This window comes from Tiliqua scincoides, chromosome 3, assembly GCF_035046505.1.
Source record: "Tiliqua scincoides isolate rTilSci1 chromosome 3, rTilSci1.hap2, whole genome shotgun sequence".
In the NCBI taxonomy this organism is placed as follows: domain Eukaryota; kingdom Metazoa; phylum Chordata; class Lepidosauria; order Squamata; family Scincidae; genus Tiliqua; species Tiliqua scincoides.
Window position 1 is genome coordinate 4,676,577 of NC_089823.1, and position 15,401 is coordinate 4,691,977.

The following is a 15,401-nucleotide window of genomic DNA, read 5'->3' on the forward strand; positions in this document are numbered from 1 at the left end:
GCTGCTTTGCTTTCCATAGGGCTCCACAGACTGGGAGGGAGGCAGCTGGGAGGGAGGAACCTCCTTCTTCGGTGTTTTGGGGGGCTGCGCTCATTGGATGAGGACCAGTCTGACGTCCTTGGAGCCTCTCAGCCTGCCTCGACTAAGGCAAGTCCGCCTACTCACGAGTAAACACAGCCACACAGCTTCATTTCAGGCTCAGACTCGCAGCTGCGAGGGGGAGAGCTTCTCGGGTGTTTTTGGGGGCTGAATTCATTGGATCGGGACCATTCTGGCGTCATTGGATTCCTCTCAGCCTGCCCTTTCCAGCGGACTATGGCAAGCGCGCCTACTTACGAGCAAACGCGTGATACGGCTCACTTTCACTTTCCATAGGGCTCCATGCATTTTTTCCTTCTGGTTTTTTAGCCATAACTTTTGAACGAAAGGAGTGATTTCAATTTTGTTTTTTGCACTGCACTCCGCTGGCCATTCCGCCTCCAGCGGTGTATGGCATGACACGGTAGCTCCTAACCCCACGATGTTAGCCCGTCCTCCCCCCAGGGCACGTCACCCCCTCCGGCGTGTCACCTGGTGTGGTCCGCACCCCCCACACCTCCCTGACGATACCAGTGACCCCGCCACACATAAAAAGAGCCCCTGGTTTATCCCCAAGGATCCCTTTGCAATCTCCAGTACTCTTACTGCAATCTTTCCACTGAGTCATCCCATTCCAACCAGGGCTTGAAAAAGTGGTGGGGAGGGGGCAGGAGAAAACTACATTTACTGGGCTCCTGAGCCTCCCACCGGACTGGCTGCTCCACCCCCCTCCAGCTACACCACCAGTGTTATGCAACTTACGACAAGTTATGCAGCCTTATTTCCTCAAATCCATATGGAGCGTCCAGATCTTGTAAGATTTCCTGGAGTCCATCAGAGTTGCATAACAAGAAAACTTCGTCCTTTATCTGTGTGGAATTCCATTACTAGAGGGAGAACGCCTGGGTTTGTGGATTGGGTGCCTCTTCCAGTCTGGAATGACTACCCCCCCCCCAAGGATGGGAGTGTGCATTGCTACTGGACATCTAGGTTGAGGGGATGGGATGGCGTGACCAGGTGGGTACCATTCCGCCAATCAGGTAACTTTATGACATCATCCCAGCAAGGCAACATACCCAACAACACACAGGAAATTCATCCTTTTCTGCCAGCTGCCTGAGTGACTCATTCATTGGGTGCTCAGAGAAGAATCCACATCCTCACCTGCACTGCAAGGACTGGGGATTCCTTGAGCAATATCAGTCGCTTAAGCTAGGGATCGTCTAGCTCGGGGGTGTCAAACTCATTTCATACAGCAGGCCAAATAGCATTCACGATGCCTGCTGAGGTCTGGAAGGGACATCACTGTGCAATTGGTGCCATCAAGGAATGCTCAGAGATTGCGCTGCAGTAGCCTAGTCTGAAGCTGGCTAAGGCATGGATTACAGCAGGGGTGCTCAATAGGTGGATCGCGATCTACCGGTAGATCGCGAGGCAAAATGAGTAGATCGCAGAGTCCTGTCTCTCCAAACTGTTAATATGTCAGTTTCGTCTAGTGACTAGACGAAACTGACATATTTAGCTGACACTAAACCGAAACTGACACTTTAGCTGCTCTTCAGGCATGCAGCAACAAAACTGACGAAACTGACTAGACTCCAGCAGGGGCTCCATACATTAAAGGGGGTGTCTGTCAGACGCTTCCTTCCCCCCTGGTAGATCTCCGGGCCTTGCTGGGCTTCAAAGTAGCTCTCGAGCCAAAAAAGTGTGAGCACCCCTGGATTACAGTAATAAGCTTTTATAAACTGCACTCTGAGGGCTCATCGTGATTTGACAGGGACTCTCAGCATTCTTTGCAACAATGCTGGAAGGCATCCTAGAATCACCGAAATTTTGCAGATGTGGGGGGGGGGGCCTGAGAAAGGAGCAGAGGGCCTAAGGGAACATAGTGAGCATGTGGCTGAAGTGCAACTGGAGGTGGGGAATTTCCATCCCAGGTCTTTGGCCACCCCTCCCTCATGCCTGCCCTTATCGCTCAGAAAGGCACTGGCCTTTTGGAAGGAACTTCCTGACTACAGCTGTGCTTCTTGCCAAAGCCCAAAGAGGACATTCCCCCTTTGCACCTGAAATTGCTTCCCCGCTTATCTTGTTTTCCCTCTGTGCGCTCAGTCCTGCTGAGCTCTCTCTAATAATATTTTCTTCCACCCCGCCCAGTGGCATCGCTAGGGTTTGCGTCACCCAGTGCGGGAAGCCTGCGCATCACCCCATGTAGTGGGCAGGGCAACGCCCCAGGTGGCCTGGTGAGGTACCATCTGGTTTTTTGGCTGCACCTTTTGTTAGAACACAGATATTTCAATGTGGATTGTTTCACTGCATTCTGCATGAAATTACACATTGACTGATACATAACATGATGGCCTTACTCCTCCAAATTCGGATTTTAGTGATTTTGAAAACCTGTAGTCACACACACCCATGTCAACTTACTAACACCTTACTGCAGCAGTTCTCAAACCTTTAGCGCTGGGACCCACTTTTTAGAATGACAATCTGTCCAGGACCCATTGGAAGTGATGTCATGGCCAGAAGTGACATCATCAAGCAAATTAAAATAAATAATTGTAAATAGTTAAATTAAAATAAAATAATTAAATAAGGGGGAGCCAGTCCTGTTCCACCAAGTGAATCTACTCTGCAGTAAGTCCTATTGTGGTCAATGGGGCTTACTCTCAGGAAAGTGTGGGTTGGATTGCAGCCTGTGAGCCCAATCTTATGCATGTCTACTCTGAAGTAAGTCCCACAGTGGTCAATGGAGCTTACTCTGTAGTCTGCCTGCAATAACAACCCCCAAAAAGAATCAGTGAGATTTCCAGCCCTCCCAGTACCCAGTTTAAAGTTCTTCCATTTCAGGCACATCAGAATAAAGACCCTCCTGGCTTTGCAAGTGCAAAATAGAAAACTTTTCCCTCAAGCCTCTTTTTTGTCCTTTTTAGTGGGGGGGGGGAGGGAGGCTGCCTTCTGGAGCATCTCCAGCTCCATCGGATCAGGATCCTTCTGGTGTCCTCACATTCCCCTTTGCCTGGCCTGACCACCAGCCAAGGCATGTCTGCCTACTCGCGAGTAAACGTGACTGTGAGGCTGCTTTGCTTTCCATAGGGCTCCACAGACTGGGAGGGAGGCAGCTGGGAGGGAGGAACCTCCTTCTTCGGTGTTTTGGGGGGCTGCGCTCATTGCATGAGGACCAGTCTGACGTCCTTGGAGCCTCGCAGCCTGCCTCGACTAAGGCAAGTCCACCTACTCACGAGTAAACACAGCCACACAGCTTCATTTCAGGCTCAGACTCGCAGCTGCGAGGGGGAGAGCTTCTCGGGTGTTTTTGGGGGCTGAATTCATTGGATCGGGACCATTCTGGCGTCATTGGATTCCTCTCAGCCTGCCCTTTCCAGCGGACTATGGCAAGCGCTCCTACTTACGAGCAAACGCGTGATACGGCTCACTTTCACTTTCCATAGGGCTCCATGCATTTTTTCCTTCTGGTTTTTTAGCCATAACATTTGAACGAAAGGAGCAATTTCAATTTTGTTTTTTGCACTGCACTCCGCTGGCCATTCCGCCTCCAGCAGTGTATGGCATGATGCGGTAGCTCCTAACCCCGCGATGTTAGCGCGTCCTCCCCCCAGGGCACGTCACCCCCTCCGGCGTGTCACCTGGTGTGGTCCGCACCCCCCACACCTCCCTGACGATACCAGTGACCCTGCCACACATAAAAAGAGCCCCTGGTTTATCCTCAAGGATCCCTTTGCAATCTCCAGTACTCTTACTGCAATCTTTCCACTGAGTCATCCCATTCCAACCAGGGCTTGAAAAAGTGGTGGGAAGGGGGCAGGAGAAAACTACATTTACTGGGCTCCTGAGCCTCCCACTGGACTGGCTGCTCCACCCCCCTCCAGCTACACCACCAGTGTTATGCAACTTACGACAAGTTATGCAGCCTTATTTCCCCAAATCCATATGGAGCGTCCAGATCTTGTAAGATTTCCTGGAGTCCATCAGAGTTGCATAACAAGAAAACAAGCCACATCCTGAAAAGTGAGCTGCAGGTCAAAACTGTAATGTGGAACAAAGGGAGGGCTTTTTACAGAAAACCCCATGACTTGGCAGTGGAGAGAGACCCTGTTGTGTGCCTCCCTCTGGAACACGCTCCGTCCTCAAGCAAACGTTCTGGAGTTGCTGACTGTGGGCTGGCATTTCCTCTGCACAGGCAGGTCGATCCAACAGAGAACAAGCAGCCCCAGCAGAATTGGCTTGTGAGCTTGCTGGGTTCTGGCCACTTGCTCCAGTGACTGCACTAGCTGTCAGTTTCGATTCTGGGCCCAAATCTAGGTGCCGGTCTTTACCTATAAAGCCCTATACAGCCTGGGGCTGGGATACCTACTCCCATGCAGTCCAGCTTATCCCCCCTAAGAACCCCACTAAGTAGAACCCCACTAAGAGTTCCACTGCCACCCAAAGTAAAAGGGACTGCAGCAACAGACAGGGCATTCCTAAGTGATGGCACTGCATCTCCAGAACATAAGAAGAGCCCCACTGGATCAGGACAAGGACCCATCTAGTCCAGCTTCCTGTATCTCACAGCGGCCCACCAAATGCCTCTAGGGGCACACAAGACAACTGCACCCTAGTGCCACTCCTTGGCATCTGACATTCTGAGGCAGCCTACTTCTAAAACCAGGAGGTTGCACATGCCCAATTATGGCTTGTAACCCGAGATGGGTTTTTCCTCCAGGAATTCGCCCAAGCCCCTTTTAAAGGCATCTAGGCCAGACACCATCACCAAATCTTGTGGCAAGTTCCATAGACCAATCACACACTGGGTCAAGAAATAGGAAATCGGTGGACTTGGGAGAGTCCCCAGGATGCAGGGCAGCATGAGAGGTGGGGCCATATCGGAACAGAAAAGCAGAAGATCAAGAAGGCAGCTGCCCTGCAGGATCTGGGAACCAAAACAACAGAGCCACATCCTGTGGCAAGGAGTTCCACAATCTCATAAGAACAGCCCCACTGAGTCAGGCCAAAGGCCCAGCTAATTCAGCTTCCTGTATCTCAGTGGCCCACCAGATGCCTCAGGGAGCACACAAGACCAGAAGAGACCTGCTTCCTGGTGCCCTCCCTTGCACCTGGCCATCTGAGGTAGCCTACTTCTAAAACCAGGAGGTTGTACATACCCATCACAGTTTGTAACCCGTGCCTCAGCCTCAACCGTGGAAGCCTAAACATGCTTCCAGAGCTTCTACGACCAGCCCCCTCTGTGGAGCAGTTGTGAGGGGGCTTAAAAACTTTATTCAATTAGATTTTCAGTGGGGAGCTGCCACACTGCCGTCTTATAATTATTGAACTGCTTTCTGTCACTGCTCCCTACATTTAGTTGGACATATTTATTTATTGTTACTATTCTATTGCTTGCTTTGCTTTTACTGCCTGCTTGTTGTGTTTTAATTTTAGTTGGTATTTGATTTTATTGTAAGCCACTTTGCACAGTTTCTAACAGGACAGGTGGGGTATAAATTCTTTAAATAAATAGGTAAATAAAGGGGGGGCATTGAAATTGCAGGGATAACAAGGGTCAAGTCAAGTCAACACTACATCCAAACTAGGGAACTGCAATTTATCTCAAACCACACTTAGGAAAAGACAAACTTAGGTTTGTTTTCCAATCTGCTTTGGCTCTGCGAAGAGAAACAAGAATGGGAGCCTCTGCCTTCAGTTTTGCTAACTATCTTTTGGAGAGGAATGTAGGACATTTACATTTTTCAGTCTGGAGAAGCAAAGGGGCATTATATTTCCGCAAGAAATCCAACATACTCTGGTTTCTGTTTCAGACTGTAGAAAAGGCTGTGGTTTTTAGAAGCAGAGCTGCTAAGAGTACAATTAAAGATGCCATTATTGAATTTAGCAGTTCTCGGCTGCAAACCGATCTTTTACTAGAACAGCAGGGAGGAGGGAAGGAAGGATCCCACAGGAAATGCCGTTGGATGCAGTGGTCGGTGCTCGAGTTTTCCCAACACCAACAGCAACAGAGAAAGGTTTTTGATGAAATCAAATGCTCCATTTGCCAAAAAGGTTTAGATTGAATTTAAAGAGGGGGAAAAAAAGGCTCAGGAACCACAACTCCAAAAGTGCCTGTTAGCTGGAAGAAAGCAAGAGCACTGGAAGGACAAACTCAGGCTAGAAACCTGAACTATTTCCCCAAAAACAACTCAGTTTACAAAGAGTCCAGTTTGTACCCTGTCATACCCTAAAACAGTGATTTTCAATGTTTTTCCTCTCATGGCACACTGACCTCTACAATCTTCTCCATAGTCAGAGCTGATGGAGAAGAGGGACAGGCAATTCATTTCTACAGTTACAGAGCTGCAGAACCCAGAAGACTTTTTTTTTTACAGAGATTTTCAACCACTAAGCTCCAAACTCCTGCAGCACATTTGTTTGTTGGCAACCTTCAGCCTCGAAAGACTCTGGTGTCGCGCTCTGAATGGTGGTTCTGGAACAGCGTCTAGTGTGGCTGAAAAGGCCAATCCGGGAGTGACAATCCCTTCCACACCAGGAGCAAGTGCAGTCTGTCCCTGGTCTGTCTCCCTGGCTATGGGCCTTCCTTCTTTGCCTCTTAGCCTCAGACTGTTGGCCAAGTGTCTCTTCAAACTGGGAAAGGCCATGCTGCACAGCCTGCCTCCAAGCGGGCAGCTCAGAGGCCAGGGTTTCCCACCTGTTGAGGTCCACTCCTAAGGCCTTCGGATCCCTCTTGCAGATGTCCTTGTATCGCAGCTGTGGTCTACCTGTATGGCGCTTTCCTTGCACGAGTTCTCCATAGAGGAGATCCTTTGGGAGCCGGCCATCATCCATTCTCAGGACATGATCGAGCCAAGGCAGGCGTCTCTGTTTCAGCAGTGCATACATGCTAGGGATTCCAGCATGTTCCAGGACTGTGTTGTTTGGAACTTTGTCCTGCCAGGTGATGCCGAGAATGCGTCGGAGGCAGCGCATGTGGAAAGCATCCAGCTTCCTCTCCTGTTGTGAGCGAAGAGTCCATGACTCGCTGCACTACAGAAGTGTACTCAGGACGCAAGCTCTGTAGGCCTGGATCTGGGTATGTTCCATCAGCTTCTTGTTGGACCAGACTCTCTTTGTGAGTCTGGAAAACGTGGTAGCTGCTTTACCGATGCACCTGTAGTCTCCTGCAGCACACCTGTGGACCTTTCATGGCACACCAACGAAGAACCTGAAAGCTTGATAGGGTCCAACCCCTGTCCCAAATGCACCTTCCCCAGGAGCTTCCAACACAGGCTAGCACATCACCCCCACGATGGACCTCCTCCCATGCAGTGGGTGGGGCAATGTCCCGGGCGATGGACATAGTGATATACTATTGCCTCACCCCCACTGCCTATAACTTTTAAAAATAGAAATATTTCAACGTGGTTTGTTTCATTGCATTCGGCATGAAATTACTCATCAAATAAGTAACATGATATTATTTGAAAATACCAAGATTTTATCAATTTTGTCACCCCCCCATGTGTGTCCCCCGGTGCAGATAGCACTCCCTACACCTCCTAGCGATGCCACTGCACCTGCTGGAAATGGAAATGTTTTCCACAAATGAGCTCCCAAGTCCAAAACAGCACACAGAGGGGACATCCACTAAAATTGAGTGTTGGGCGGGTTAGGACAGACAAAAGAAAATATTTCTTTACTCAGCATGTGGTCGGTCTGTGGAACTCCTTGCCACAGGATGTGGTGATGGCGTCTGGCCTGGACGCCTTTAAAAGGGAATTGGACAAGTTTCTGGAGGAAAAATCCATTATGGGGTACAAGCCATGATGTGTATGCGCAACCTCCTGATTTTAGAAATGGGCTATGTCAGAAGGCCAGATGCAGGGGAGGGCACCAGGATGCGGTCTCTTGTTATCTGGTGTGCTCCCTGGGGCATTTGGTGGGCCGCTGTGAGATACAGGAAGCTGGACTAGATGGGCCTATGGCCTGCTCCAGTGGGGCTGTTCTTATGTTCTTAAACTACAATTCCCAGGAGGCCTTGCAGGTCTCTTGTTATCAGGTGTGCTCCCTGGGGCATTTGGTGGGCCGCTGTGAGATACAGGAAGCTGGACTAGTTGGGCCTATGGCCTGATCCAGTGGGGCTGTTCTTATGTTCAGATGGCCACGCTCAAATTATTTTATGAACTCTTTAGGGAAGCTTAAAAGCCTGGTGAAGGTGGAAAAGAAAGGAAACAGAATTCTCAGCTTAGAATCAGAGACAAAAGGAGCCCAGGTGCCAACTGGCCCAGTCCTATCCCAACTCAAACAATCCAGCCAGTATTTGGTCACAGTCAGATTGCAGGAGCACGACATACACGGGATAAGCACAAGTCTCTATGGATGGCTCAAGCAAATAAGCCATGTCATTTAGGTTTTGAGGAGAGTATCATTCCTCTCGAGACACTAGCCAATCTGCCCTACACAGGGTTTTTCTGTGACGCAGGTCAGTGCAAATCTGTTATCCAACACATGGGCTCCTTTTTTAATTTCCAGAACCCCATCTGGGAGTAGACACAGTGTAGCTGGGAGGGAATTCTGGCCAAGAAATTAACCAATTCTGCCCTCAGTTCCCAAAATGTGGGTCAAACATCTCGGCCCTGCTTTTGCACATTCAAAGTGCTTGGCATACGCTCTCTCAGTAATCCTTACAACAGCCCTGTAGCATAAGCCAGCACTATCCCCATACTGCAGATGTACTCTGAGAGCACAGAGGCTGAGAGAGAGTGGTTTACCCAAGGGCAGCCAGTGAGTTTGGGGCAGAAGCAAACAGGTCCTCCCCTTCTAGGGCTGGGGAGTGCCCATTCAGATGGGCACCCAAAAAGATTCCAATGTTTGTGTTGGCAGGATGCTACTAGAGTGTACACACACACACACTCAGAGCCCTACTAAAAATAATGTCAAAATGATGCTATCCAAGTGGGAAAATGCGGTCTGCTGCTCTCCAAAGGCCAGTTCCATCTACCCATGCTTGTTTTGTGCTCTCTTCAAGCAGGTCAAACCGGACTGCACGCATACCTGAGTGTGTGGGGCCGACACAATTCGGGGGAGCCCAGTATCGACAAAACAAATAAACCTGCTTGTCCCCTGTGGTGGTGAGGAGCAAAAATACCCATCGCAGCTGATGTTTCTGCAGCTGTTTGAGGAAGGGACGCATCTAGGGACAAGTGGAGTGGGGTGCCTTTGTGGAGAGACCAGGCACAAGGACTTAGCTGTGAAAGTCTAAACTCACAAAATCCACATCATCGTCGATCCAGCTGTAGCCACACATAAGAACATAAGAACATTAGAACAGCCCCACTGGATCAGGCCATAGGCCCATCTAGTCCAGCTTCCTGTATCTCACAGCGGCCCACCAAATGCCCCAGGGAGCACACCAGATAACAAGAGACCTCATCCTGGTGCCCTCCCTTGCATCTGGCATTCTGACATCATCCATTTCTAAAATCAGGAGGTTGCGCATACACATCATGGCTTGTACCCGGTAATGGATTTTTCCTCCAGAAACTCGTCCAATCCCCTTTTAAAGGCGTCTAGGCTAGACGCCAGCACCACATCCTGTGGCAAGGAGTTCCACAGACCGACCACACGCTGAGTAAAGAAATATTTTCTTTTGTCTGTCCTAACCCGCCCAACACTCAATTTTAGTGGATGTCCCCTGGTTCTGGTATTATGTGAGAGTGTAAAAAGCATCTCCCTATCCACTCTGTCCATTCCCTGCATAATTTTGTATGTCTCAATCATGTCCCTCCTCAGGCGTCTCTTTTCTAGGCTGAAGAGGCCCAAACGCCGTAGCCTTTCCTCATAAGGAAGGTGCCCCAGCCCCATAATCATCTTAGTCGCTCTCTTTTGCACCTTTTCCATTTCCACTATGTCTTTTTTGAGATGCGGCGACCAGAACTGGACACAATACTCCAGGTGTGGCCTTACCATAGATTTGTACAACGGCATTATAATACTAGCCGTTTTGTTCTCAATACCCTTCCTAATGATCCCAAGCATAGAACTGGCCTTCTTCACTGCCGCCGCACATTGGGTCGACACTTTCATCGACCTGTCCACCACCACCCCAAGATCTCTCTCCTGATCTGTCACAGACAGCTCAGAACCCATCAGCCTATATCTAAAGTTTTGATTTTTTGCCCCAATGTGCATGACTTTACACTTACTGACACTGAAGCACATCTGCCATTTTGCTGCCCACACAAGTATGGATCCCTCAGATCGACTGATGTGTAAAACATGCTTATTACAGGGACTGGTGCACACCTGCGCATAACATCCGGTAGGGTCAGCCACAGGATATTGTGCGTCCCACATGTTCCCTTCTCCTGCAGTTCATCTGGGCGATTATGACAGTGGCAGCAGCGACAATGGTCCATCCCCCCTCCCCCTGGAAAAAAGTGCCCACGCGAGCATTTTCTTTTCTTTGCATCCCCCAGAGGCTTGGCTAGCTGGCAGAGAGGCTGCAGCCTTCAGAGGCAGGGCACCATCTGAGACCACCCCCTCAGTATGCTGGAGACCTCAGAACAAAAAAGAGGCCTGTGTTCATGCAGCACAGGGGACAACCGGGGCCAGGACAAACCAAGACTACTCTGAGAGGTTTTGCACCTTAAGCCTCTCTCTGCATCTACCCAGAGAGGAAGGTTGCATTCCTTCAGGATGCTGGAATCCACACTGGCATCTGGACAAAACACTTATTGAACCAGGCATGGAATGTTTCTGCTCAGTAGAGCTTGCTCCTATATAACCATTACTAGGATCTCCACCCTAATCCAACAATTAGTTCATATACCTTGAGCTACTGGAAAAAAGGGTTGAGATAATGATACAGAAGTGACATTAACGTGGCATGCTCTCTTAGCTCTGTTTGCTAAGGTCAACACACACAAACATCATTCAGAGCATCACTGCCACCAAAGCACCTTGATCAGCCACCCCCCCCAAATAATACCACAGCAGGGACTTTAAATCTCACCCCCCCCCCCACACACACACCCCAAAGTCAGGATCCAGATTGGCCTCCACTGTATGTGAGACTTGCAGAGCGAAGAGCTCCCAGCACACCAGCACAAGCATTTGTTCCCTGCCAAGCTGCATGCACTGAAGGAGGGGTCAGGATTACAGCCCCGACACCTGCCACAACCAATCCAAGGTGGCCCTGATCTGGTGCCATTTACCAAAGAAACATTTGAAGTATGCCAGGGCCAATAATGCATTTAACATGACATGTCGTTTGGTCCAGAAACAAACATGCAAAAATCAAATCCAAATCTATTTAGGACATCGACCATTTTCAACATTTCCAGGAAATGGAATCCACATCACTGCCCCTCCCTTCAAAATCGTCTTTGAGACAAATGCATAAAGCAATTACAGCATCTCCTCACTGGATTATCCTCGGCCTTGTGGACCTTTCTTCCTGAACCTTTCCAAAACCTGTCAGCCTTCTTTGCGGTCAGGAAGCCCCCAACCCAGAGGCCGTGTCTTCCAAAGCAAATGCAACCCTCATGCAGAGGTGTAACTAGGGTGCAGCCCAAGGAGTAGGGTAGGACTGCCCCCCAGGCTCTGCCCTAGTTACGGAGGAGGAGCTGGCAACTTCACACCCCTCGTTCCTTCTCCTTCAAAGGAGAGCCTCCACAGAAGAAGGAATGGGGTGTGTGACACCACCAGCACCTCCTCCTCTGGGGAAAACCCAGAGCTGACTACCTTGTGCCACTTGCGATGTGGGGCAGTCACTACGAGGTTCTCCCCGGAGGAGGGGGCACTCGCTGAAACAGTTTTGCACCCCATTCCTTTTCCTGTGGATGTTCCCCTTTGAAGAAGAAGGAATGGGGGCAGAAGCCACCACAGCTAGCATTCCCTCCTCCAGGGAGAACGTGGAAGTGACTTCACAACAGTACATGATGTCATGCCGTCATTGCCTCAAGCACTGGAGCAGCACATTATGCCTCTGTCTTCATGCAGAAGCCGTCACACAGAAGGCAGAAGCCTTCTTCACAGGCCTGGGGAGTGCTAGGGTGTCCCAGCCCTTCCAGCCACCCTGGGCACAAGAGCGAATCAGCTCGGCTAGAGCACTGGGTGCTTGTGTCTCCTCCCTCCCTTGGCCAAAATCATAAGAGCATAAGCATAAGAACATAAGAACAGCCCCACTGGATCAGGCCATAGGCCCATCTAGTCTAGCTTCCTGTAACTCACAGCTGCTGCACAAAATGCCCCAGGGAGCACACCAGGTAACCAGAGACCTGCATCCTGGTGCCTTCCCTTGCATCTGACATAGCCCATTTCTAAAATCAGGAGGTTGCGCATACACATCATGGCTTGCAACCCGTGATGGATTTTTCCTCCAGAAACTTGTCCAATCCCCTTTTAAAGGCACCCAGGCCAGATGCCGTCACCACAATCAGACAATTGCTTCATTGTCCTTCTTGAAGTTCAAGTGCTTTTTTGTCTGAGGGCAGCCTCTCTCTCCAGAAAGATACATTTATATGGTACATCAGAAAGCACACCAAACACGGAGACTGAATTAATGCGTTAGGAGACATGCAAGGGGTGCCAAACGCCTTATCCTGGGAAGATGAAATGTGGGTGATGAAGGGGTGTTGTCTGCCCTAGTTTGGCCCTTCAGATCAAACAGCAAAGGGGGAGCTTCATGTTTGCAGCTGCCAAGTTCCTTTTCTCTCTCAAAAATCATGTCCAACAGTCCACCCTTTTTGCATTATAGCTGCTGCATATGGAAAGGGGGAGGTCCCCGCCTTTTGGCCCTGAACCAAGATTTTCCAACTTAACACCCCCTCCCCCCCCAAAAAAATCAACAACACTGCTCTATTAGTTGTGGAAGGGAGATTTTGTGCCTGCACATTTTCTTCCCAATGACTCAGAGGAGCTCTGGACTGAGGCCACAGTGGGGGGGTAGAGGGTTAAACCTCTCCATGCCCCCAATCCAAATAGCCTTTCCCCATTTGCTTTTTGAGATGGACAAAAAAGTGCTGGAAACTTCAAAGATGGAGCTACCACGTCACATCCAGCTCAGCTCTCTGTCTGTTTCAGATCCTGGTTTGCTGACCCCGAACAAGCCATCATTTGTAGGAAGGCTTGCAGGCAGGCAACACAAATTCATGGTTTAGCTCAGCGCTTTTCAACATTCTCCTTCTCATGGCACGCTGACCTCTATAGTCTTCTCTATGGTCTTTGCTTCTTGTGATGCCATGCCACTTTCAGCTTCTGGAAAACTCTTCCGGGTTCTGCAGCTCTGTTTCTAGGGCAACTGTCTGTAGCAATGAATTGACTCTGCTGGCAAAGGAAGGACAGACCATTCATTACTACAGACAGTTACCCTAGAAGCAGAGTGATTTTGTGTCAGGAAACCAGGAAAAAAATTTTGAGTGCTTGTGCTCATAACTCCCATAGCACATCTATGGACTGTTCACGGCACACCAATGTGCCACGGCACACAGATCAAAAATTATATTATATAATAATAAAAATAATAATAATAATAATACAGGTATTTATATACCGCCTTTCTTGGTCGTCAGATTTCTCCTCAGACTTTAATTCAAGACGGTTTACATAGGCAGGCTATACTAAATCCCAATAGGGATTTTTACAATTGAAGAAGGTTCTGTCTTTCAAGAACCACAACATTTCAGATGGATCTTTAATGATCTGGTTTCGCATTCTGGCCTCCATTTTCCTCCCACACAGGCTGACAGCGGCCAAAGAGCAGGTGGAATAACTCAGCATAACTCCGCTAGGCTTGTCAGCTGCTTTAAGGTCTCGCCGTTCACGGAGCCGGTGGCCTCGAACTGGCGACCTTCGGATGTTATCTTCTGGCAAACGGAGGCTCTACCCTCTAGACCAGACCTCCTGCCCTGGTTTAATGGCCAGACCTCCTGGTTTAGTTAAATGAGATATTGTTTTGCATCAAGTCTGAATTCAGCCACCTTAAACTCTCTCTCTCTTCCCTCCCCCATCTAGGGAAAAAAGGAGCAGATGGGATTCTGCACAGGCAGGACAGAAACTGAGACTGACAGAAGGCACAATTTGCCTTGATCTGAGACAATCCTCCACAGTAGACATTTGGCAGCTGGATTTGCAGAGGCAGAGCTGGAACTCTTCCTGATAGCCAGCTCTGCTTAGCCACCATTCTTTCCCTGGGGGCACCCTTGGAGAGAAGAAGGGACACTGCCACCACCACTAGGCAGCAGTCCCTTTGAAGCCTTGTGCCCCTGCCCTGAACCCACTCACCACCATTAATGATCCATGGGAACATCTAGAACCCACCCCACCAGCTGCTCTTACCTTCGGCCGTTTCCACTGGATGCCCGGAATCTGAGACTTGTAGAAAAGTGAGTCGTCATTGGCGGGGAAGAGGGGGTCTTCAAAGAGGACCTTCCTCCGCTGGCAGTCCTTCTTCAAGGCCGAGTACCGCTGGTTCTCGTAGGGCTTTGCCGATGAGAACATCCTTTCCCAGCAGCCTCTAGGAAGACAGAAGCAAGAGGGGCACCGTCCTTCAGTGAAAGGGCCACCAGGGAGTTTCTGGGGTGCTCATAGCTCAGGGGTGGGGAATGCACTTTGTGTATCCAAGTTCCTGGGTTCAGTTCCTGACAGCTGCAGTCAAAGCAGGTTTCGGAGAACAACTTGACCAAAGAATCCACCCACAATGCAAGAAAGCAACTGTCAGGCAGGCTCACATCAGCAAATAGATTTTAACAAGGGACATGTTTTGAACTAAGCCAGTGACAGAAGGTCCACTCACAGGCAGGGTTCGAAGGCTGTGACCCTCTCCTGCTGCGAATCCCCAGCAACTGGCGTTCAGAGGTATACCGCCTCAGATGCTGGAGGTCTCATATAATCATCCTGTCTAACAGGTGTGCCTATTGACTGGCTGCAAGTGATTCAGAGGATACAAAGGATGATCAAGGGATGCACAGAGAAGGGAGGGGGAGGAAAGGCTAAGTGTCTTGGGCAAGTTCACCGAGGAGGAAAGGGGCCAGGGAGAAGATCTGCTCCTCCCACCATCTGAGCCAGATGTAGATATTTTCCCTGCATGGAAGACATCAGGTTTTCATAGCATGTCTTGAGCATTCTGGTCTTTTTTAATTAAAAAGGCTTCTTGGATTCAAGCCAAGGACTCCCTGATTAATTACTTTCTCCCAGCAGCAGCTGGTATTGCAGGTAAGGACATGACTTGACGCAGCACAGAGGAAATCATCATGTCCTGTCCTGTCCCGCACAAGCGGGAAATAGGATCAGTGGGTCCGACACATCCTCATCAGCACCAAGGGGGCAGG

The 15,401-nt window shown here is 49.7% G+C and overlaps 1 protein-coding gene across 3 annotated transcripts in view; it reads right to left on the reverse strand.

Annotated features, from left to right (window-relative positions):
- Positions 1–15,401, reverse strand: part of CAPN5 (calpain 5) — a 91,086-nt gene that overhangs the window by 60,308 nt on the left and 15,377 nt on the right. For 2 of the 3 annotated variants that reach the window (XM_066621716.1, XM_066621717.1), the window contains exon 2: positions 14,410–14,587. In XM_066621716.1, the coding sequence (XP_066477813.1) occupies positions 14,410–14,571 (162 nt within the window). In that variant the 5' untranslated portion in view covers positions 14,572–14,587. Of the gene's footprint in view, positions 1–13,273; positions 13,349–14,409; positions 14,588–15,401 lie in introns of those variants that run through there. The other variant, XM_066621718.1, reaches the window with a different exon arrangement.